The sequence below is a fragment of the Pezoporus flaviventris genome, unplaced genomic scaffold (genome assembly GCF_033815535.1).
Source record: "Pezoporus flaviventris isolate CSIRO_AGI_PZ_B2104156 unplaced genomic scaffold, CSIRO_AGI_Pfla_v1 ptg000097l, whole genome shotgun sequence".
Taxonomy (NCBI): Eukaryota; Metazoa; Chordata; class Aves; order Psittaciformes; family Psittacidae; genus Pezoporus; species Pezoporus flaviventris.
In genome coordinates, this window is record NW_026892645.1 from 3228161 (window position 1) to 3253250 (window position 25090).

Sequence of the window (25090 nt, forward strand, 5' to 3'; positions counted from 1 at the left end):
CATTGCAAGCAAGGAGATTACTCACTGCCGGCAGTGTCGGTGCAGAGACACAGCTTTCGGACTTGTTTGCACTGGAGATCACATTGCCAGTTTCCATGTTTGTGTCTTTATGGACCCTTACCTATGACTTTACTGGATGTTATACAGCCACACGCTCAGGGTTTCCTTCCACCGGAGCAGAGGTGGTGCAGCGGCAGAGTCCCAGCATTGGGCAGCTCTCCAGGACAGCTCCGTGGAACTGGGCTGTGTGTTCAAGTGCTGCTCATAGACGTTTACTGGTGTGCAGGTTCTGTGCTGGTGCTGTGTTCCTGCAGGCTTTAAAAGAAATGAGAAAAGCTGCTGGTGACGTGACACTGTTTAACAGTGCAATTTATAATGGCTTTTTTATTTAGTTAATGCAGATAAAGAAGCTCTGCTAACTCGCCTGTCCATTAATATCACACATCTGTATGTTTTATGATTAATATTCCGTATCCTGGAAACAAATGTTAAACTGAGACCTTGAGTTCTTTAAGAAGAACTGAGAATTATTTTAATAAGATCCAATATTTTGATAGGATTTCAGAGTAGCTTTCTCTATTTTGATTCAAAACATTTCGAGGAAAGCAGCCTTGTCTGAGAACTGGCTTTCTACAGAATGCTTCTGTCTCTGCAATGCATCTCAACTAATATTTTGTTTATCCTAGCAAAGGGTGAAAGCTTTCCAGCTGGTCAGCATGTTTAGGAGAGACTTGAGACCTGATTCTTGGTTCTTCAGCTTTCTGGTGAGTCTTACTGTAACTTAATTTAGTATTTGAGATAATAGTAATGCTTTACATGAATGTTACAAAACATTCTCTCCAACAGGTCGGTAGCCTGTCCAGGAGTCTCTTCGCCTTTGCAGCCCTTGCCAGGAATCAGACTTCTAAAGGTTAGTGTTTTTATCAGCACTTTGGCACGTTTTTACAAGCAATATTCAGCACAGAGAAGCAACACATTAAAAGGTGTCCAGCAGCAGAAACAGAAGTAAATAAACTATAAACTTTTTCTGATACCTTGTTTTGTGCCTGAAATTGTATTTACAGAGCTAAATATTTGCTTGGCTAACCATGAAATTAGTGTCTAAAATTAGGTAAGTACTGCTCAGCTGCTAGTCTTTGTGCCACTGTAACTGCAAACAAACCACATTATTTTATGCTTGTAAATTGCATCTGCAAATGCAGAAGCTGGTAGGAGCTGTGAAATGGGGCTAAAATGAAGACATTTCCTTGTACATAGGTGCTTGGAACCAGCTACCCTGAGGGCGATCCCTGGGGGTATTACAGTGAGGTTTTAGCTTGGGCTGAGCTTTGCATTGTTTTGTGTGTCCCGCTGAAGTGTGCCCAGCCCCTGCCAAAGGCCAGTAATTCAGTTTGTAAGCAGCTTCACAAATGTCCCTCATTTTAGGGCCAATGTAAAGGACTCCAGTAGCCTGGAATTTTCTATCACACTGTGCCCACTGAACATCCCGACGGCTGGATGCGGAAATGAGCTGGTGTCTTCAGCCCCTCCAGGATTGACCAGGCAGCATTTCTAAATGCTTGGGGATACTGCAAGAGACTGACCTTGTATTGCATGTCACAGAATTGGGTTGGAAATGCTTTCTGCTTCTCTGTATTGTGTGTCTTTCTCCAGGTTTTGCTCCTGTCACGATTGAGACCTCAAGACACATGTATGAATATGTGGCCACTGCTTTAGACTGGTGGCATGCAGACAGATACTGCGAACAGCGCTTTGCTCAGCTGCATGTTGAACCCCAAGGCAGTGAGCAAGCTTCCTTTAGCAAACTGCTGCATTCCCACCACATCAGAGGCTCTGTCTGGCTAAATGAAAGAGATGGTGTCCTTCACAAGCCAAAACGGAGACGTGAGTATAAGTGAGCTTGGACTATTTGGACATGTTCACTGCTTGGTCTTTTTTATTCTGACTGGAAAAATTTGCCACTCAGTTTTTACTGTCATTGTGGTACCACCCAGGACCTCTAGCCACAATCTGGACCTGGCAATATGAACAACGGTGATTCCAGCACATCCTGGTCACTGACAAAATATTTTAATGCATTGCCTCAGAACGGAGTTACAATGGGGCTCCTCTGCTCTGCCTTCCTGTACCATCCCCTCTAAAGCAGGTCTAGCTGTGCTCAGCCTCACTATTTGTGACCTGCAGGTCCTGCAGAGCAATACTAAAGACAGGGCCAGGAGAACAGGCATTCATCAGCAGCAAGGCACCACAGGGCAGATGCCTCAGACATCTTATTTGGGATGCTAAGGAGCATGTGCTTCCTTCCATATTCACTTTCTGCAATCCTATTGGCTAGAAACTTATGTGTCTGGAAATTACACTCGCTGAAATGATTCAATCTCAGCTTGCCTGACTTCCTGATCCCCTCCAGATACGGGGGAAACAGAAGCCTTGCTCTATACTTGCAGGATGTCTTTGCCTGCAGGGTCCATGAATTCTTGAGTAGGAGGCAAATGAAAATGATGGCTTCATCACAGTGGAAGATGATCAGGCTTTAGCACATGCTTCTTCTTTTATGCTGGCTGAACTATCTCTTTCTAGGGAACCACATTGTACCAGTCCTGGTGTTTGGAGACAAAACAGACACAAAATACGTGAAGGTGCTCTCTGACTTCCCAGCCCTGCCTGCTGTCACAGCCTGCGCCCACCTCCAGTGGGACACCAGGACCCAGGAGATTGCTACAATCTTCTCCTATGCTGTGCCGGCTTTTATTAATGAGTTCCAGCTCCGTGGCTTTGTTGATGAGGAAGGATTTGTTCGATTTGCTCTCATAGTCCACGAGCACCATTCCCCATATCTGCCTGTGTTCCGTGCTGACGCACAGTGGCATCACTTCTGTGTGACCTGGCAGCAGGAGAATGGGACCTGGGCCATCTATGCCGATGGTAAAAGAAGAGCATCTGCCAGTGGTTTGTGTGCTGTGGGGTCTGCCCCCCAGGCCATCTATGGCCAGGGGACTTTCATTATTGGGCAAGATCAAGATTCCCTGGGAGGCAGCTTCAAGGAGAAAGAGTCCTTCAGTGGGAACATCACTGACTTGCACATCTGGCAGAAAGTCCTCAGCATGGAGCAGATTGAGAAGGTTCGGTCGTGCTGGGTGGTGGATCAAGACCTTGTATTTCGGTGGAGCTCAAACACTCTGGAGATTGAAAGCACCGTTCAGGAAGTGACTGCACAGTTTCTTTGCCCAGGTAGATCTTATTACCCTCACTGCTTCAGCTCCCTTCTGCAGAGGGGTTCAGCATGCAGGGATAGTCTGAGAAGCCAGGCCCATCCTTGGAGAGGGAATTTGGTGCAGTTTGTGGAACTTTCTCCTTTGGGAAGGAAAGCAGAAGCACATTCAGAGCTGGGCTGGGCAGTTTACAAATCGTACTTAGAAGCACAGTCATCACTGAACCCTTGGTCATTGAAGACCCCTGCGCTGGCCCTAGCAAAGACAACTGCTCAGATGTCCTGGGGATGGTGTGTCTCTGGGGAACCTGGGCTTTCTCTTTGTGTTTCCACAGGGCCTGTTGAAGAATGCCGAGTTTTTGAAGTTGGCAGCAATGGATTCAGTTACACGTCTTGTTTGCAGACTTTGCCTTTTATCTGTCTCTACAGAAAGGGTACAGCATCTATTTCTTATTTATTCATTACTTCCACAGCATTCATTTCTGGAGGTCCTAGGTAGGATGATGGGCAGTGATGGGAAGGCCTTGTTTCTGCTCTGAAGAGATTGCATGCAAAACCTGCTGTAGCTGTGACACTGCTTCAGTTGCAAGCACTCTGACAGATTACTTTGCTGTTCTCCAGCTAAGCCGTGGTTATACACATTTACGTGGTTTCTGGATGCAGTGCTGTACAATGCCTCCCAATCCCAGCATCTCCAGACTCATGGGCCAGGGGGACATGGGGAGGAGGCAATCTGTTTGGGGGATCTTGTACTAGAAATAAAATAGAGCTGTGAAGTCTCCTTGTCCTGAGTGTCCTGCAGATTTACCCACCACATGAGGACCAGGCTTTGAACATGGCATGTGATAACCACGCTGCTAGACACCACAGCAATGGTTATGTTTTATTCTCAGATGCATACTGGCAGCTGAAAAAAGCTCATCTAGAATCCAGCCATTCACTTGTCAGCCGTGTGAACACGCTTGCAGAGAGAACTGTGGTGAGTCCTGAGCCCCAGCAGTGGCAGCTGACACCAGGAGCAGGCAGGAGCTGTTGGGGTGGCCTTGCTGGCACCTATGGGTGTTTGAGGTCACTTTGCCAGCAGTGTGACCAATACAGATGTAGCTTGTGCTGTGATCAAGCAAACGAAGTATTGCTTTGAGTTGACTCATCTCACTGAGGGTGACAGACTGGACAAGAGAGTTCAAAATGTCAAGGCAGATCTCCTATGATATGCCCAGTTGGCCAGGCTAGTGTCCTCACACCAGTGAGGGCATGCAGGGTATTCCCAAGGCATAGCTGATGATCAGGCAGAATCAGGGCTCTGCACTGAACTGAAACATCTTTTTCATGGCAGATTCCTGAGAGCATCTTTACAAGTGATGTCCAAGACATGAACCTCTCTGTTGCTCTTGGTGCTCTTGATGTCTTGGCAACAGTTCTGAAGGAAGAAGAGACACCTGTGCTGGAGTCATCTGACCTTCTTTCAGTGCTTCAATTATTAAAGCAAGTTTCTGATGTGGAAATCCAGGAGGGAGAAGAGCTGAAGATGTTGGAGCAGCTGGGCCAGTATTATGTGGAAGTGACTGAGTTAATCTTGGAAGAGCAGAATATTGAAACATGGTCATCAGTCAGCCAGGTAATGGTGTCATCAGCAGTCTGGCTGCTGTGTACCACAGCTGTTCATCTTGTGTGTGCAGCTCCTTGGCCTGCTGTATGACCACAAGCTAGGAACCTGTCCTTGAATGGACAACCTTGCATATAGTCTTTCTGGCTGTATTCTGGAGCTTGTGAAAATGCTGCAAAGATGGGCATGGAGCCTCTTTGCCAGCTCAGATAAGGACCAGATGCCTTACTGTTGTCTCATTTGCTGGAGGTGCAAACAAGTTCTTCTGCAAACAAGTGCAGTCAAGTGGTGCCTTCCTTGCGAACTCCTCCAGTGGTTGTCTTGGCTCTCTTCAAGAGACCAGATAATCCTTGAGGTCCCTTCAGACCTGGTATTCTGTGAGGCCTGGATTTACAGGATTACACAGTTTGCAGATTCTCAGTGCTTTTTAGATTCCTTGCTCCCACATCCTGCTCCCTCCGGCATGGCAGTGCCCTTCACTTTATGGTTTGTTGTATTTTCTGTGGGTGGGCTGCCAAGGAGCTATTTGTCATCAGCCCCCACGCTCTTCAAAACACTGTCAGGCTTTGTGTGGGGGATTTCCATCATCCCACCCCCGTCAGGATTTTTCCTATTAGTTTCTTCCCATCTCACATGGGTCTTTTGTGTCTGTTGTATGATCTGCATTCTCCACCTGACTCTGGGAAATGTGTGGCAGCATCTGGTTTGGCCAATGCTCCAGGAACCAAGCCAGGGACCTCCAGAGATGAAAGGATGCTGAATAGTTCAGTTTACTTCATCGCTTAGAGTTGCTTAGGTCTCTGTGGTCACAATTACTCACAGCTTCTCGATAGTGGCATAGAACCAACTCTGGCCCAGTGTAGATGGTGCAGCAGATATATCTGCTGACGGAGAAAGGGGGTGAGTTTATGTACTACAGGGGCAGTGCTTGTCTCCTTGCTGAAGGAACTGGGAACATCCTTTAGTGAAGAAATCAAAGGAAAGGCAAACCAAAAGCCTTCACCTCGAACATTGCTTTTTCTCCCAAGCATTTAAGAAAGCTCTTGCGAGCTGTGGGAAGTGTGAGCTGGCAATGCAAGCGCTGATTTTCATTGCTCCCTCTGTGTTTGCAGGTTATCAGAGGGCCCATGGCTGTTGTTGAGCTCTGTGACAGAATGGTGTCACTCTTGGCTCCACTACTGACAGCAGGGAGGACAAAGATCACGGTCCAGCATGGGAATGTTGGTGAGTAGCACTGGCAAAACTGAGGGAGGGCATCTTACCAAGACCCAGCTTAGTCATCCTGTCTGGTTCCCCGTCCAAGTCAGGAGACAAACTTAAGCCACGGTTTGCACTGAAAGAGAGCTGTCTGCTACTGCTGTGAGTCTTGACTGGGTCCTTGTGTCCTTGCGGTAATATCCTGTAGCAGCAGCTCTGCAGAAGGCTGAACCTTGGATCAGTATCTGATTTTGCCCCTCCATAGGGATGGAGGTCAGGAAGCTGGAGCTGGGCAGGCAGTTGAGCAGTGAGGCATACCTGGTCCAGACCCCTGAGAAAGACAGTCACGATCTCATTGAAGTTCCTGCAGAAGAAATGCAAAGACTGAAAGCCAGAGGTGGGTTATGATGACCATGCTTCCCTGGGTCTCACCTTGCCAATTCTGCATCTTCCTTAATGGCAAGAACAGTCAAGATTAGAGCAGTGGTGCTGCAGTGTGGACTGCTCAGAGCTGTTCTGTGTGCCTGTACCTGTCCTGCAACACTCTGTACCCCCAGGTCTCCACAGAGTTGTGGTGAAGAACATGTGGTTTGGCTACAGCTCCCTGCAGCGCTGTCTGTCCGGCACTGTCAGCACTGCTGTCTTGCAGGACACGGCTGCCTCTGATGGAGGACAGAAGTGAGTGAAACACAACCTCCCTCCTTGCATTCCTCTTAGCACCACTGGAGAGTTCATTTCCAAGTCTGAAATGCACCGTATCTCTGCTGCATGACTCTTGTCCCCTTGAAGTTATTTGCTCTGTTGGGGTGGGCTGGGGTCAGAAGCTGTGGGGCTGCTGCAGGGTCCCCTCCTGCTGGGGCCGAAGCTTTGGGAGCCGGGATGCCTCTGAACAGTGGCTCCCAAAGCCCTGGAGCTCTCCACGGAGCTCTCTGGACACTAGGTGGGGATGGCAGCTCGCACATCCAGCACTGCTCCTTCCCGGACCTCAGGCTCAGCCACTGTGCTGCTCAGCTGCCAGCCGCTTGAGATGCTCCAGTTCCTCATCTGCAGTTATGGGGGGACTGGTGGTGGTTTCTGTTTGCCAGGTAATCTGAGGTACTTTCTGCCCTGTGCCCAGGCCCTTTGCTGGTAGCACGGAAGCACTCCAGAAGTGGCTCTGGATCTCTCCAGCTGTCTTATGTGTATAATGTGAGACCCTGTTTTCTGGTTCCTGGTCCTGTGCTTCCCCTGACAGGTACCTGAGCACTGCTGTGGGCACTGCTGTGATCTCCGCTGCTCTGCTTAGTGACTACCAGGAGATCAGCACGTCTGTGCGCTACCGTCTGCAGCACCGTGTCCAGGTACCCTGAGCAGGGGCTCTGCTTCTAATGCCACACCCTGACATGATAGGCTGTGCCCAGCCTTGGCTCACAGCCCCCAGAGATCTTGGACTTAGGGGTGTCCCATGCCCAGGTCTCTCACCTTGACTCACATTTCTCTGGGGAGGTGTTTTTCCTGTGCTGACAGACCTTGTTGCAGCCTATTGAGTGAACTGCATCAATCTGTGTATGTGTATGGATATGTAATCTCTTCTTCTCCCTCTCTGCCTGCAGGACTTGTCCAATACACCAGTGGGGCCCATCTGTGCCTTCTGGAACTTCAGCCTCAGGTGCCTTGTTTCAGTTCAGGTCACCAGATATATGAGCTTTTATTTCACCTGGAAACCCAAACATAATATAAATGTAATGGTAAGAGTAGGGATCTGTAATTCTTCTCCTGCTTTGCATGCTGGCATCCTTTATCTGCTGGATTAGAGCACTTTCCTGGGAAGATTTCCCTTGGAAAAGTCACTCACAAGCAAGTGACCTTTACTGAGGTACATGCAAATAAAATGGAAAGCCCTAATTAATTATGATTGTTGCCTGCAACAAAGAAGGGTTGGTCCAAGATATACAGCCCAACAGATATGCAGGACTCCCAGCCTCATAAATACTGCTTGGCACTGAGATGTTTTTTTTTGCTGAATGTCACCGCAGTGAGCACTGAAACTGTGATATATCATGGATTGGTAACTAAGTCACTCAAGTGCAAACAAGCCTCATTTGAGTCCCAGTCTTGTAACAGGCATGGATCGGTTTGGGGAAGATGGGAAGAGGGTGCTTGTGGAAGCAGCTGGTCACTGCACAAACCGTTCCACTAGCCCTGCTCTGAATTTGCTCTTCTCTTGGTACTGGAGCAGGTTCAGAGGGGCAGCACTGACAGGGGTTTTAACGTACATGTTGACACTAAGCCTATTTTCTTGTGTATGACTCCTGAATAAGGCAAAGCTGCTGAGACAGGATGAGCCAAAGGAAAGTCCATATGAAAAGATGTCTCCGATATCCTCCTTTCAACTCTGCTGCTTCTGGGAGAATGGAATTTCCTCAATACCTTAGCTTTCTGATGAAGTGAATGGTAATTTCCATGTGTTTTCCCTGGGTTTTTTTTGCTGCGTTAGCCCAGATGCTGGTGGGATGTGGTCCACAGCTGGCTGCTCTGTGCTGACGTCTCTCCCGGGCTCTACTGCCTGTTTTTGCAACCACACCACAAATTTTGCTGTCCTGCTGCAGGTGTACAATATGCAGGTAAGCCAGGAGCCTTTCTGTGCTGTTCTGTGGGGTGGATGCCAAACTGGGAGCAGTCTGTGGTTGATTTGTGTGGATTTTGTGTCTTCTGTTGTTTCATGATTGGAGCAGAGGACCACCAAGGAGGAACTCACACTGCAGACCTTGACTTTTATTGGATGTGGAGTTTCTTTCTGTGCTTTGATAGTTACCTTCGTATTATTCTTGGCAGTTGGGTAAGAAAAGTCTAGACACTTGTAGCCTTCCCTGTATTCTTTTATACTTTGCTTCAGAACAAGTAGACAAACAAGATACCCTTTGCTGGTAGCAGAGGGCAGGGAGGGGAGCAGTGGTCGTTGGCTACAAAGGCGGTGCAGTGCTGGTTGTTTCTGTGGAGATGCTTGTATGAGCTGTGCACACACCTGAGTGTCTGTGGGAAGACTTTCAGCAGTAACAAATAATGTTACCATACAAGATGCTCTTCTAGGGTTAATTTTTATAAAATAAATGGAGCAAAGACTCTTTTTGCATCCTTTCCTGTGACTGCATCTGAGGGCTTCCTCTCTTCTTGCTCAGTGTCCCCAAGAGCGAACGAACAACCGTGCACAAGAACCTGATCTTTGCATTAGCTGCAGCAGAAGCTCTGCTCATGTTCAGTGAACTGGCCAAGACCAACCAGGTAAGCTCGCCAGAAAGTGTCCTGTTGAGCCAGCAGGACCAGGCCTGATCAAGCATTATTGTCAGAGCAAACAAAAGTGTGATCACTCTTATTAATGTTTCATTAATCATTCAATAACTCTTCCTGGTGCTTGTGGATGTTTAAACACATTTCTACACATAACTTGCTTTTTCCTCCTGACCATACACACTCAGAAGCTCTCAGAGGACTCCATCTTCTCCTGAAACAGCATGTGATTTCTCTTCTCTCCAGGTGATGTGTTTCATGATCACTGCCTTCCTTCACCTCTTCTTCATGGCAGCCTTTTCATGGATGCTGGTAGAGGGGCTTCTCCTCTGGAGCAAAGTGGTAGCAGTCAACATGAGTGAAGACAAGAGAATGAAGTTCTACTATGTGACAGGCTGGGGTATCTACAGGTTCCTTTGCATAGGGTGCTCAGAAAAATGTGTCAATTTTTTGTCTAGCAAAAGTTTCAGTAGGAAGGATAGATTCCCAAATATTTGATTTGATTCAGTATGAAAGCTGTGTGCTGCTGCTCTGAAGAGGCTGTATGTTTATGTGTCAAAGTGCAAGTATTAGAATATATAAGTTAAAAACATTTCTGTTATTTTTCTAAATCCAAGTGTTCAATACAAAAAAATGGAGGAGGAGGGTAATGGTAAGTTCTTGTTCTTGGAGAGCCTTACTACTCTCTGATAGTAATTAAAATATAAATATGTTCCTGACTAAGCACCCTTTATTCTGAGCAAGCCCCTGAGGGACATAGAATTTATTTGAATAAACTGAGTTTCGTATTAAAGAGAAGCCTCTTCAGGTCAGTGCTCCTTGCAAAACACACACCTAGTTGGACATTGGGCAACTGGTTCAAGTATTTTGGATTGTTTTATGTCTTTGATTGTCCATTTTGTTAAAAAAGCAATCTGAAGAGTAAATTGCTTTGATCGGGACTCAGGACTTGGAATGCTTTATACCTAGGAGAATGATGCTGACAGCATATAAATCTGGTCTTGCAGAGCCGGGACCGATTTCAGCTGCAGTAAATTGATGTTGCTCATGGGGTTTCAGAGGCTAAGCTGGCTCATGCTGGAGCATGTCTGGTCGGGGGGGGGTTGAAGCAATTGTCTAGAGCACAGCTGACATGGGTCAGCTCCGCTTTTCCTTGGTTCAATTTGTGCTTTTTTTCTGCAGGCTTTCCAGTCGTTGTCGTGGCTGTGACCCTTGCAACTTCCTTTGACAAGTATGTGGCAGACACCCACTGCTGGCTGAACGTTCAGACCAACGTCATCTGGGCCTTTGTTGGCCCTGTTCTCTTCATCCTGGCTGTAAGTGCCAAAACCTGCCGGGAAGGTGTGATTCCTTCATGTCTGGTTTTAGGAAAGCACTGCAGAGTCAGGGGTGTCAGCACTTCTGTAGCTAGGGCAATGCTCACATTGTGCCTGCTGCTTTTACAAGAAAAATTTTATTTTATGTATGCTTTCACAATATAAATAAATCCCTTTAGCCAAAGCAGCTTTTTGATAGGAAAAACATGTTTTAAGAAAACTTTGCTGACCAGTTCTTGTATTAGCTGTTAAATTAGGAATGTAGATAAATGTGTAGTTTGACTGTGACACTGCCCTAACTGAAGGTCTGATTTTTATATGGGAACATCTATGGCCTTGAAGTACTGTCAGTATCATTATACAACAACACAGTGGCAGAAAAAAGTGCCATGTTTAAGGGGTCCGGAATAGACACTTAACAAGGAAGACGTTCTGTAGGAGAAGTTTAAAGATAAGTTTTCTAGAGTTCATACGTTTGTGGATAGCTTTATGAAGTATTTTGTTCACTGCTTTCTTAGCAGTGATACATTTCTCCCCAAGTTATGACACTTAGTTATTGAGTTCCAGCAAAAAAGCCTTACCCCATTGGATTTAAGATTACAGAAGGTAACCCGGTCCAGTGCTCTTCCTCTGTCAGGTGAACACGTTTGTGCTGTTCCGGGTGGTGATGGTGACCGTGTCCAGTGCTCGCAGGAGATCGAAGATGCTGACACCCAACAGTAGCCTGGAGAACCAGATTGGAATACAGATATGGTGAGCAGGAAAAGGGCTGGTTTTCCCGAGTGTGGTTTCTCTGGGTATGAAATAGTGGAATTACTGAAATCAAAGCTACCCTGGGCATGTTGTCATCACCAGGAGCAGCACTTTGGGTCTGGGAATGGTCAGTGTGAGCATACCCAATTGTCTGAATGGGTGACAGCATGTGTGGGAATGCAAGTCACTGCCAAGCTGTCTTCTCCTCCCCTAACACCAGCTCACCATGCTGCTAAGCAGCTTACTGGTGGGCATGCAGACGTCTGGTAAAACATCACTGTAAGGAATTGAAGTGGCAGCTTGGGGTGTTTCAAGGAACCCGGGAGCCCAACTCAGTGCCCAGATTCCATGGAATTTTAAAGAACTCTGAGCTGCAGAAGCAGCTCCTCTCCACTTCACAGGACATTGCAATTTGATGGGGTCATAACTGACTTTGTCTCAAACCTATCCCATCTTTAGCACTTGTGTGTGCCCCACAGAAGGATGACAGTTGTAGAGAGTGCAGGGGTTTTGGCTATTTGCCATTATAAAAAGCATTTTCCGTGTCAGTCTGGGACTTGGTGGATTGGAAGTAATGCTGTTGGGGATTCCATCCATGGGGAAAGGGGCAATGTGAACTTCTGTAATCAGTCAATGTAGGGAGACCTCTAAAAAACTGCTGCTTGAGTCATTTCTTTATCATCCTCTGTGGATCTTTATTGTTGTTAGCTGGCGCCGGATACCCCTGCTAGACACACATTGTTCCCCTCTATCATAAATAAATTTTCCCAAATTTACAGAATCACAAAGATAGGGCATTGCTGGAGGGCAGGGTGACATCCATAGACTAGTAAAACAAATACAGAAGACCTCCTTGCAGCAACGATTTGGGGCAAAATAGCTGTTTTCTCATGGCTGATGACGTCAAAGTGCTCCCTTTTTGCTAACTCTCAGTGATAAATAAAGAGCAAGGCTGGCACACTGGAGGCTGGGAGCCGAAATGTTTGGTTTTTCCCCTCTTAATTAATTTTATTTGCAAAGGAATTTGTTCCATAGCTACCATCTTGGGTGCCTTTTAGTGGACACATCATCTGAAAGGCACTTGGTGGGAGAAGAGAGCCGTCGCCAGCATGGAGACAAGGACAGTTTCTTCTAAACCCCAAGATAAAGGCCAGGATGCTCCTAAACCCATGCAGCTCCTTCCGGGCAGATTTGCTCAGTGCTCTGTATAACCTAGTGCAGATGCCCCAGGCAGATCATGGTGAGACACTCGGCAGGGTTTTCAGAGCTGGCCAGGGTTTGGCAGTCACTCTAGCAGGACACTCTGGGCTCGGGGATGTGTCCACAACCAAGACCCCCCTGAGAGCTGCTGGCTGGGAAGTGGGTGCTTTGAAATGTGTCCAGGTAACCCTGAGCTCTTCTTCCTGACAGGGCCACAGCCAAGCCCATCCTGGTGCTGCTGCCTGTGCTGGGGCTGACCTGGGTGTGTGGTGTCCTTGTCCACCTCAGTGTCATTTGGGCCTATGTCTTCATCGTGCTGAACTCCCTCCAGGTGAGCCCTGCACCTCATGTGTACCTCCCACATACTCACATCTGTGAGTGTGTACACACAAGCACATATCTGCAGTTTCTTGTGCTTCACTGTACTTTACCTGTCCTAATAGTCAGGGACATTTGTCAGCTCTGAAGTCCAGCCCAGCTTTCCCAAACTGCTGTGCTGTTTTGTCCAAGGAAGCTAAGCTGATGCTCCCAAGATTCAAAATACAGCTCTGGAGACCTTGTTCATCTAATGGCCTTCCAGCAGCAGTCTCTGGAATGTCCTACTGGTACCACAGCTTTCCATTCAAATCTTCATATTAGATTTTCTGACATTAACATGGTTTCAAAACAACACTTGCAAGCTAATATGCTTGTAGGGAACATCATTAGAGTTTTGATTTAGTCATTTACTGGATAACTAAAATGGTAGCTGTCCGGTTTAACAGGGTAGACACCCTACCTGCTATTTGCATCAGTGAAATGAGGCTCATTCCTGCAGGGGATGGGCTGTGTATGCCAGCATCACCACTGTTAGAATAGGGCTGTTCATGGAAAGTGTCTCAAAAGTCACATCCAGCCATAGCTTGCTTCATTGCTGCTTAGATGGTGTGTGTTCTGGGATGACTGTTTTCCACCTGGTTCATGTTCAGACATACTTAGAGGTTGTGGCCCAAGCACTGTACAGGCAGAGCCACCTTCCCTTTGCTGGGAGGCCGGCTTTATTGCAGGGAGATGAGAGAAAAGGAATTAAGAATCAAGGACTGAAAATCTTTACCTCTAAAGTCCGTGTTGTCTGCATCCATCCAGCTGCTTCCCAGGGATGCTTCCAGTGCCCAGTGAAAGCTGAACTGGAATTTGATGGGATGCAGGAGTGTTAGGTGGAACAGATTGCAAGGAGGGCTGGTGATCAGAGCATCGCACAGAGAAGCTAGAATTGTGTGTCCTTCTTGTAGCTCTGACTTGAAAGACCTTGGGGACATCATCTTATCTCCTTCAGCCTCTTCATTCTTCTTTAGGCAGCCACTAACTGGTTACATTTGTAAGACTATTTGCTTGTCTTGGCATTCTCCAGGGCCACGGCTGTGGCTACCATACTTCAGAGTCATGTTGTTAATATGCTAGTAGTAATAGGGATCTCCAGAGGGCACAAAGTAACCCTGGTGTGTAAAGCAGCACTTAATATATGCTTCTGAGTTTACTGATTTCATAAAAAGAGTTTAAAACTTCAACCAGCCTGTATGTGGTTAAGAGAGCAAAGCAAATTGTATTAGTCACAGCAGCTAGGAGTGCTCCATTCTGCACTGAGCTAGGACTGTTCCCAGGATCTTAGGATATCTGAAACTAAGTGACAAAGTGTCCCAGAACATGTGCTTGCCACCTGCGATGCAGAGCATCAGGCCTCTTGCTGGAAGAGAGAAAGCAGCTGTAGATGGAGCTAGAGAAGCACTGAACATTGCTCCTGACGTGCCGCAAAGCATGGTCCAAGGGAACGATGGAGCTCTCTGCAGGCAGGCAGTTACTGGCAGCAGGGAGCCAGCCTCGGGGAACACGCATGGATTCAGTCCAACCCCTGGGGCTCCACTATGCCAGCACAAATAACTCCTGCGGGTACCCACACGGCCAGTCCTGTCCCTTGGCACTGGATATTCGCAGTTATATCTTGCCCAGTGCTTAAGGACAAACCCTACTCCATGGGTTCAAGTCCAGAGAGCAAATAGGTACTACCCTTTCAAACCATTTGGATCCAAAGATCCCATCTCCCTTTTTCCTTTGGATTCAGTAGTAATTGGCATCTGCAGCTTTCACTTACGGAGCAGCAGTTTGCAGTGCTTTCCTCTGGAATACTTGGCCAGTTCCAGTGTAGCACTGGCCCCGCTCTCCAAGGGTAAAATGCCGGCGCTATCACCACGTGCACGAGATGGGTGGTTGCTCCAGGCGCCAGTCCAGCAGCCGGGTGCTGCTCACGCACATCCGTCAGCTCTCAGATGGGGCTGTTCCAAGGCCAGACAAGGGCTGCCTCTCCACATCTCCACTAGTAAGGATATCAGAAGAGTGGCAGGAGGCCTTTCCTAACTGTAATTAAATATAGCATCAGTTCTCCTTGCCTCCTTATGTCATGCTTAGGTTACCGAGTAGAAGAGACCTCCAGGCTCGGTGTTGTGAAGAGATGGGGTGAGCAGAGCTGAGAACAGCACCAGATATTTTCATTCAAACAAAAAAACAATCCTCAGGCCAGGGGAACAAATCAGAGCACAGTGGCCAGCACAGTGTTTCTCTGCCTTGCTTCAGTGTTTGTGCTGTATAAACATTGCAGGGCTGTTGGAACTAGGTGGCCTTTAAGGCCTCTTCCAACCCAAACCATTCTATGATTCTGTGAAATCCCATGATAAGTTCCCTGGTCCAGTGACTGCTGATACCCCTTGACTGTGGCCTGACAATGTCAGTGCGCAGCCTACATCCTTCACGGCTCACTCAGCCTTTGATTCATGGCTGGTGCCAGCAGAGGGGCTGCAGGATGCTGGCTGTCATGACATGGATGCTGGGCATATGGTGTTTTTGAGAGACAAGGAATAACTCCTGAAACTGCTAAATGTGTGCTCTGGATGATACACCTCCTGAGACTGACTGTCACAAACCATGACAACGTCCACCTTGGGTGAGAGGGGAGCCAAGGTGTTTGCTGGATTGGGATTTGTTTTCTTTCCTTGCTTTTGAAGTTATTGCTGCTTTTGATCTTCTTTCTCCTAAAGCTCAGTGGGAGCCGTGGCTGTTACGTGGATGGAAAGTAGAGGGTTTGCCCATGACTGCACAGTGCCTTTTTGCCTCTGTCCCTTCATTACCAAGTTCAGGTCAATTTACAGACTACCCCACGGGAGACACGCTGGTGGGAAGCTGTGGAGTTGAGTGAAAGCAGGGACAAAACTGTTCCATATCAGCCCCTTTGCTGACCGTCTTATGGATCGCCTTGGGATTTCCTTTAGGGCCTGTGCACTCCTTCATGCGCGAGTGTTGCGCAGGGAAGTTTTGCTGCTGTGGCTGTTTGTTTGTTTGTTTGACTGCTCTCCCTTTATCTGCTGAAAGCAAAGCCTGTCTTCAAGGTTACTCTGTGCGTCGACACCAAAATGACAACTTCTCCAGGCAGGCAACGCAGGAATTGAGCCGGGTGGCTGCAAAGCAGCAGGGGAGTGGTGCTGCACTGGAGGTGCCTGCCATGGCTGTCCCACAGGTTGGCGAGCAGGAGGCAGCATCTTCCCTCCAGCCCATGGTTTCAGAGGCAGCAGCACCAACACCCTGGCAGCACCTAACGCTGTTGAGCAGCAGCATAGTAAAACCTGTCAGCTTGAACTGAACTTGTAGAGCTGAAAGGACGGTCCTGAGGGGGGCTCAGGGCCACTTGCCTGTCTCTGGTGAGAGGGGACAGGAGACGGTGTTGCACCCACGCAGCATGGAGATGGATGGGGTGTGCAGAGCGCAGCAGGACCTGGTTGCTGGACGGACAGACACCAGGCAGGAGCACCCATCCTGCTCTGTGGGTCTCGGCACACGCTCTGGTCTCACCTGTGGCCACGCAGTGCCTGCCCCGCCATGAGCGAGGAGCTGTGGTGTCCGGAGCCTTGCAGGCCGCTCCGGCACAAGATGGCGTGTGGGGAGAGCGGCCTCCTCCTGAGCCGCAGCTCCACTTCCGCCCTCCGCCGCAGCCGGGCCTCCTCTGTTCCCTCCTCTGTTCCCTGCCCTGCTCCCTCCCTCCCCGCGCTCATCCAGAGGGATTATGTCAAGGGAGACCTGCCTTGGCAGCCTGAGCAGAGATCTGGTCTGGGGGAGTGCCCAGCAGTGCTGGCTGAAGGACAGGTCATGGCGCCGTGCCAGGGTACTGCTACCACTGTGCCTGCCAAGAGCCCGCAGATGAAGAGCGAGGCTCGCTGAGGACAAGATGGATTGCTTCTCTTGCTGCAGCTGATTTATCTATCTGCGATAACAAAACACCCCACAGATACAACATAAATCTGGTGGGCCCGATAGGGCTGCCTTAAGGCCAAAATCATTGGTCTGGAGTTGTAATGAGCCCCAGGCTGTGGCCTCTGGGCGATGCTCGCCCTGGCCCTGCCATGGGCACTCTCCCTGAGCACATCCCACACCGGAGCTGGGCACGTGGGACCAAGCGTTTGATGTGGATGAGCACATCACTGCTCGCTGGTCCCTGTGCTGAGCCACCAACAGCACCAGTTCAGCAAGGAGGGAGAGGATGGCTGAGACCGTGCTGGAGGGAAGGATTGTTCAGACTGGGGCTGAGCGGAGCCTCTGGGTCCATACCCCATGGAACCTGGGTCACAGGGTCCTCTTGGCGCTGTGGTCGGTCACTGCAGGCGACAGAGGAGCTGTCCCCAGCATCATGCTGCTCTTGATCTGTGGGAGGCTGGCAAAAGCCCCGCTGGGGTCGGTGCTTGGTGGGAAGGGAGGTTTGCTTCCCAGGTTTCAGTTTCCCCCGCAATTAATTCCTGGTGGTTTCTGCTTCTGAGATCTGAAGGGAGAAAAGGAGAAGGAAGAGGGGCTGGGGCAGGGACCATCTCTATTGAACTCCCTGTGAAGAGCCTGGTTTCAAGTGTGATTATAAGGAAGGTCCTTCCTGCCTACCTGTCCCTCGCTGTGCTGTGCCCATTGTCTGTGCCTCTTCCCCTTAGCCCAGTCTTTAACCATTCTAGCGCTCATCAAACTGATTTCCTCCCATATGAAGCAGCACAAACCAGCCATACACCTCTAACCTTCCTGTGCTCTCTCCTTTGCAGGGCCTGTACATATTCCTGGTCTATGCAGTCTATAACAGTGAGGTAAGAGATGTGCCTACCTGGGGCTCAGTCACTCATCACAGCAGCTGTTTATTAGCAGTCAAGGGGGTAGTTGTAACAGGCAGCATAGCCCCGGCTGTGCTTCTGGAACAGTGGTTGCTTTTTCTCCATGACTTGCTGGAGGATCTCTTGCTCTGCTAGAGCTGCTGTGGCCCTCTCTAACGTCCTTGCTCTGCTCCAGGTGAGAAATGCCATCCAGAGGATGAAGGACAAGAAGAAAGCACTCTCATTCACAGTAAGTTGCAAGGCAGCCCTGCTACCCACTTCCTCCATCAGGCACCCCCCAGAGGAGAGCCCTAGACATACATTTGGTCTGCTTTGAGGAGGTGATGTTGGAAAGAAGTCTTATGGGTTTTTTTTTGTCTCACTTCTTTGCAGTCCTGTTGGACAATGCAGATCCAGAGATGATCTACCCTCACTAGGCAGCTACCAGAGGGGGTGGGAGTCAAAAGTCCCAGGGGCCACAGTGCAGATGAAATCAGTCTTTACAATTGGATCTGGATCTAGCAGACCCATTTTGCAATTTTCATTGTTCTGTTTCTCTTCCCTGTCATTACAGAACTGCTCTCATCCCATCAACTACTTATCAAGTCCAAGAAACACGACCTCCTGGGAGACAGGGAAACCTTCTGTAGCTGAGAGCCCCTTGTCGAGCCCTGTGCAGAAAGACCCTCCAGTGAAGAACATCACCAACAAAGGTAAAGGGAGTTGCCATTGCTGTTGGCCCAGGCTGTGTGAGGAGACCACAGTAAAATGTTATTCCCAAGGCTTGAATTTTAGTGCATGTCCATGTTAGTGTCTCAAAATGAATTTTCTGCAGAAGGGGAGGCAAAAGTGACCCTAGGAAATAGAGGGTTTAGCTTCAGGGTGCAAAAAGGTGCTGCATGCTCCAACCAGTTTGTGGGTACAATTATGCAGTTAACATGTTAAACCCTTTGCTTCAGTGGGAGATACATAGGGGACACAGAGCATGGAGTTCTTGGTAAAGAATTCATTGTGCTGCTTCACCCCCTAGGAAATTTTGGAGCCAAAATTCCCATGGGGATTTCATCAATTATGTCACCTGAGAGACCGGTATGTAACGTCTTCTGTTATTCTTCCACCTTCACCCAGGCACAGAGCATAGTGGTTACATAGGAGTGGTGCCTGGTGGTTCCAGTGAGGAGCTGGGACTCAGGACACCCAGTAGTGATACCAGTTCTGGCACAAATCAGTTGTTTATGTTGAATAAGTCCCAGAAGCTGTATGAGCCACCCACCCTGTGTGAATAATGAGCCCCTCTGTCCCAGGGCAGTAGAGAAATTGCTGAGTGCTGGTGAGGGACCAGGCAGGGTGTTAGCACAGCATCCATGCTCTCCTTCAGTGCCAGCCTTGCCGATCAAAGCAAAGGTTTTGATGCTCATCCTGGAGCCTCTGATTAAAATACAGCATATTGATTTAATTAGTAGCATATTGATTTAAGTCACTTAAAGCATTTGAGGTGTGTGTTTCATGCCCATAGTGGCTGCTCCTGGTAGTCAAGCCAACTGAGTGTTCGCCATCTCTGTAGGAGAGTAAGATGGAGAGCAAGGTGGGCTGGTGGGCAGGAGCTCCTGGCCAGTGACTTGCCTTGGCTGTGCTGTGATGGTGCCAGAGGCAATTACATGGGCTGGGGCAGGGGCAGGCAACAGGGGAGAGAATGTGTTTTGTAGGAAGCAGAAGAGGAGGAGGCCCCAGAACAGCCAATTTCCAAGGCAAGACCTCACCCCTGAGGTGATGGGAAGCCAGCTCTGCTGCCACACCAGGAGGGTGATTGTAGCAGGGACACAGGCGAACAGAAGGAGACAATGAATCTGAGCCAGTAAAGCACCAAGCAGGGGCTGGTACAGATCAAGGCAGGAGACTTTGCCCAGGGGTAACAAATTAAAACTGGGCAGCAGGGGCTTGCTGTCCCTGCAGTGGGCAAGTCACGTCTGTCCAGGGGCGGCAGGCTGGGTTGTGCTGCTTGCAGCAGAGTGATGTAGAGCTCAGGGAGGTATGGCCTAAAGCAGGGAACAAATTAGATTTGACTACTGTGATACCACTTCCATCTCCCACTATTAAAATGATCATCAGTCCCTGTGCACTTGACATACAAGTGCTGTAATTTCCTCGGAATAATATCCAACACTACTTTCATATGAGTCTCTCACTGAAGGATCTCTCTCCCTCTCTAATATTTATCCTTTGAAAGCCTGTGTCACATAGACAGCTCTTATTTATCCAGTAGATAATACTTCTGTAGCTGGCATATCGTTTTGAAGCCACTCAATAAAATCCATATTTTAATCTCTCTTGATTTATATTGTGGTTTTGCCGTTCCACCCTGGTGCTGAACACCAACCACGATTCATTCGTAGGTGATGCTTTTCTCAGCCAGCCAGGTGGTGGCTGTGTAAACTGGGAGCAGGGTAAGCTCCTGGCACCAGATAGGAGACGTGGGCCAAAGGGATTAGCCGAGTTTCCTAAGGCAGAGAGCATTAGGAGGCAGCAGATCTCCTAAATGCCGAGGCCTTGGCATTTTCTAGCAAGTAAAGATAGAAAGCACTTTCCGCCATGTGAGGGTCACCAAGGTATTTGCTGTATCTTTGCTGCTTAGGCATTGCATTTTTAATGTACTTGTTTTCTTTCTAACTCATGTGGATGCAGCAAAAGGCCCTGGATGGTGCTACCCTCCCCCAGAGAGGTGCTGCTTTCTGTGCTGTTCCTTATTTAAGTCAGTGCTGTTTTTCCTGCTCCCTGGCTAAATGAGTCATGGCACTTGCTGGAGAAGCAGTGAATTAAGAATGTCACTGGCAGCTGCACAATAGTTTGGATGAAGAGAAGATGCTACTTAAAAACGTTTGAAAACACTTAAAATGACAAAACACAGATCGAGTGAAGATACAAACACAGACAAGATGTTCTTGTGTTCCAGGTTTTTAAATGTTGTTTGGTGATATTTATTGCTGTTGGGCTGGCAGCAGGAATTTCACACCTCACTTAACCGTTAATGATGGTTAGCATGGTGCAGCCTTGTGTGCTCTCTTTCCACCGCAGAATGGGGGGAGAAAGTTCTCTTTTCCTGGATTTTCCAGTGGTCTCCAGCTGTGTCCAGGGACACTCTGCACCGTGCTTGCCCCTTGGGACTGGGATGAAGGCTCCATTCCCAGCTTGTGCCGTGACTCAGTGGCAGGGAGTTTGTGATGCAGAAGCTGGGTGATGTGAGAGCCCTGTCTGACCCTGGGAGTGTGATGGGAGGTTACCAGCAGCCAAGCAATCAGATTTGTACTTTCTGCTAACAGAAGTTCTCCCCTCTTTCAGGCTGTAGAGCTGACAGCGTTCAAATCCTCAGGTAACATTTGCCTACATCATTTTCTCTCATTTTTGTGAGCTGTGGTTTCTGTGGTTGCTTTTATTTCCAAACTGACTTGGTGGGTGCAGTCCTGGCCAAGCCATTGGGAGATCTGTGTCCCCCTGAAGAGATGAGGAAGAGGAGGGGTATGGAAGCCCCAGCACCACTGGCTCAACAGAGGGTGCCTATCTCAGGTCACTTGTCTGGGTTCTCCCCAGAAAGACCTGGGCTGCTTTCAAGGGTGGCAACGGCTCTTTGCTGCTACAGGGTATTTTAGCCCAACAGCTGCTGCAGAAAGAGCTGGTGGGTGTTAGAAGTGCCAGGGAAGGTGGGGTGTTCAGACAGGGTTGGATTTATGAGCTTAAAAGCAGCCATTCAGCTTCTTCTGTTTCAGGTTGTAGAAAGGCCAATGTCACTATGGAGGTGGGTAGAATTAAAATCAGAAATCCCTTCTAAGCTCCAGACCTGAGTGCTGGGGAGAGAGAGGCTGGCAAACCTCAGCTCCCTCTTACCTGCCTGGCTTCCCTGCCTGGCTTTGGGCAAGTCACCAGTCCCTCCAGGTCATGGTTGTAGCACTTTTAGCTTTATATGTTTTTACCAACCATGGCTGAGCACTTCCAGCAGTCTGAGAGCAGTCTCTGGATGGGATCACTCAAGCAAACAGTGCAGGGAAGGAGCACTGGGGATGGATTGATAGTATTTTTTCCTGCATTGTTACATTCTCTTTTCTCAAAGGCAGTGCATTAGCAGGTTTCTGATTTTGCTCCACATTAAGTGTCTAAGCAGGGCATGCTTAGACTATTTTCGAGACGATGCCACCCTGAAGCATTGCAGCTTTCCTCCCTGCAGTGGACACATGAGCAAGGCAGAAACGGTGGCATCCAGGACTAAATGTGCTGCGGCATTTCAGGCATAGGAGCGGGGTCTCAGAGACAGCAAGACCTACACCCAGCACATGCGTTTATGCTCTGTACCCCCACACTCTCACCTGCTCCTGCGTATTTTCATCTAGCCACATCTGTAATTAAACTCCAGCTGTGCAAAGAGGTGGGTTGTTTAGTTTGGTTTTGTTTTCTCAGGTAAGACCTCAGGTTGCTTTTAAACCTAGTTTTGCCCAGAGGATGGTTGGGAAGCTGGGCTGGGCTCGGTGCCTGGCTCCTCACACACCGACTGATGCACAAGGGCCATAAGCAGGCAGAGGTGCAGGGCAGTGCTGTGTACAGCCACCCTCTCTGCACGCACCGAGAGCAGCTCCTCGCACGCCCCAGGGCAAGGGAGCCCTTGGTTGGGCAGTCCTTCAGCCTGGGGTGAACGAGAAGATCTTGAACCAGAAGAGCACTCCTCTGCACACTTGTGTATGTGCAAGCTGGCGTGCGGCACAGCGCTGGTGCTTGCTGTGCTGTGCTGCTCTGAGGCGCTGGGCTCAAAGACAAGTGCTTCCAGCCATTAAAAGAAATAATGAAAGGCAGTAATGCCCAGCTGTAGTAATGCCTGGAAGACCCCAGGGCAGCTCAGTGTTGCACCGGCTCCCATCTTCACAGCTTGCTCAACAGAGCCAAGTGCTGTGTAGCTCTTGGGGATAACAGCTGCCAGGGGAAGCAAACCATAAACCTGTGTGCTTGATGGTGAATAAGAGACAAATCATTGCAACACAGACACTGCTTCTCTTCTCCTATTTGTTTTCTCCCAAATAATGGCATAAAAGAGACATATTTTTCCCCCGGTATCTTAATCTGAAAATTTCCAGCCAGCTTTAATGAGTATTGTGATGTACCAGCAGCAGGAGCTCATGCAAAGACCCAGGAGAAGCCCTGCCCTGCTGTCCAGCAGGGAGAACTGGTGGGCAGTGGGAGTGCTGGACCTTGGCCACTGGTGGGAGGTTCAGGGCTTAGATGACTGGCTCACAGTCTCGCAGGAAAGCTGTGCTGGATCTGGGATGGGATCCACCTCAGCCGTGCTCTTGTGAAAGCCATGGGCATCCTGCTGGCTCCAAGTGCAAGAGGCAGCGGTGATTCCCTGGAGGGAGGTGGGTGAGCTCCCACTGGTGTGTTAGCACGTGTGAGGATGAAGGCAAATAAAATCCAGGTAAATACAGGGCCGGTTTCAGACCCACAGAAACGAGGAGTTTGGCAGGGTGGCTGTGGCCTGGAGGCAGGCACAGGCTCCCTCCCCACCTCCCCACCCCCAATGTTAGGGCTCCCCCCGCAAGGACTCAATTCACTCAGAGAGGCCACACGTTTCAGCAGTAATGAGCTCCAGCCCAGCTGTACAAAGCTGCACACTGCAGCTAGCCACTGCCCGGATTCATTACACCCTTTATGTAAGCAGGGGATGGCCAGGGGGGTTCACATATTTGCACAAACAATAAGTACTGTCTTCCTTGTCTTGGCAAACAAGAGCTCCAAGAGGCCTCCACATCCTCCATCTCTTCAAGTGATGGCTGCTTTGTTTCCCCACGATAATTTCATTATTCTGTTTGAATACATTTATATGTTGCTAAGCCACACATAGCAACATGGATCTTGTCTCCATGGCCCACCCTTTCTCTGATCAATATCGAGTAATTCTGCAACTCTTGCCATACCAGGTTAAATAAGATTGGGTTTAAAAAAATAGGGAAATTATGAGTCTTTGGGATTCAAAGCCAGTAAAGCACCTGAGTGTTGTGGGCACTTGGAGAAATGCAGACCCCCCATGCCTACCCCACCAGGCTGTGCTGCAGTAGGATAGCTGCTGCCATCCATGCCATGGTCCTTCCCAGTGGGCAGAAGGTACCTTATGCCCTGGTAGAAGGAGGGCATCAGTGCTCTCTGCCATGATGGCACTGGTATTTTCATTAAATCCCATTTAAACCTCATTCTCCAGCATTCTCAGAGCTTGCAGCTGTGCACAGTGGGCTACTTACTGAGCAGGGAAAGAAGAGGTTTCTCCTTACAGCCAAAGCCCTGTGCACAGAGGCTGGTTTGGCTCCCTGATGTCAGGGCCATATTTCAGAGACCCCCTAAATGGGCAGAGGGGTCCATGGGATGGCAGAGCCACCAGTGCCAGACCTGTGGCTGCCTCCACCCACCGCTCCATCCCATGACAGGTTTAGGCTGTGCTTTTCCACAGGAGTCCTTTGGGAAAGGGGAGGACCCCTGCCCTCCCCTCCCTGCCAACACAGCTGAGACCATCTCTCTTTTGCCTTAGGTTTCTGAGGAGTTTCTAAGTGATGTGCCCAGCACACCGAGACTCTTCCAGCAGCCAGGAGGACGGCAGGTCGGAGGATATGGCTTCCATGCGGAGGGCTGGCCCAGCCCAGGAAGAGCTGTTAGCCCTGCTCTTCTTCCTAGCAGCATGTGTGGACAAAACCAGGGCAGGATTGGGGCAGCTGGAGTCTCATGGGGCTTTATCTACTGCCCAAGGATGCATGTGGCAGCCATGCCCATGCTTCCATGCCAGTGAGGACCGCTGTCTTCTCTGGCCCTGCTGCCAGCCCATCACACCGCTCTGCTGGGGAAGGGTTGGGGACAAGCTATGTAGGAAACACATGCACTAAGGAAGACAGCAATCAGCTTCAAGCCTTTTCCAAACTGGCTGACTTCTGCTGTTTAGGACAAAAACCCTCTCCCTGTTCTTCCTGGGGCTCCCACCCAGCTGGCGTGACCCCTCTCTAGCTGGGGTTGTTTTCTCTCCCTCTGTTCTTAGCATCCAACTAGTGTTTAGAGAGCATAAAACATGTTGGGGTTTTTGCTGATTATGATGACAGTAAATGCTGATTTTAATGGCAGCCTTCTCTCCTTGTTGCAGTGTCTCCATGGGAATGGGCTGGTGCTCAGCAGTGCCTTTACACAGCTGAACACAGTGGAGGGCAGGGGATCAGGGCACTGCATGCTCCCACATGCTGTCTCCTGTGTTGCACTGCATTCCCTGGTCTCAGCATGGCGTGTGCTGGCTCACGTGTGTTCATGTGCTGTTGGGAACCGTAACCCTCCAGCAGCCCTGTGCTGCTCAGGGGAGTGAGAGTGCAGACCATCACTGTGGTTA

General features: G+C 49.2%; 1 protein-coding gene across 2 annotated transcripts; it reads left to right on the forward strand.

The window, feature by feature from the left end:
* Positions 1-24833, forward strand: ADGRD2 (adhesion G protein-coupled receptor D2). Of its 2 annotated transcripts, none has more exons than XM_061476515.1 (25): positions 1-764; positions 847-910; positions 1654-1884; positions 2581-3231; positions 3547-3645; positions 4105-4190; positions 4548-4829; positions 5930-6041; positions 6280-6411; positions 6572-6692; positions 7249-7354; positions 7607-7662; positions 8491-8617; positions 8729-8832; positions 9173-9275; positions 9528-9681; positions 10464-10597; positions 11235-11350; positions 12761-12881; positions 17653-17694; positions 17894-17947; positions 18272-18410; positions 18728-18786; positions 21034-21064; positions 21840-22110. In XM_061476515.1, the coding sequence occupies exons 1-25, from the start codon at positions 717-719 to the stop codon at positions 21953-21955; spliced, it is 3288 nt and encodes a 1095-aa protein (XP_061332499.1). In that variant the 5' UTR covers positions 1-716; the 3' UTR covers positions 21956-22110. The 2 variants fall into 2 exon arrangements, with proteins under 2 accessions (XP_061332499.1, XP_061332500.1); XM_061476516.1 differs by lacking the exon at positions 21840-22110 and adding an exon at positions 24254-24833 and having other exon boundaries at positions 2-764.
* The last annotated feature ends 257 nt before the right edge of the window (positions 24834-25090 follow it).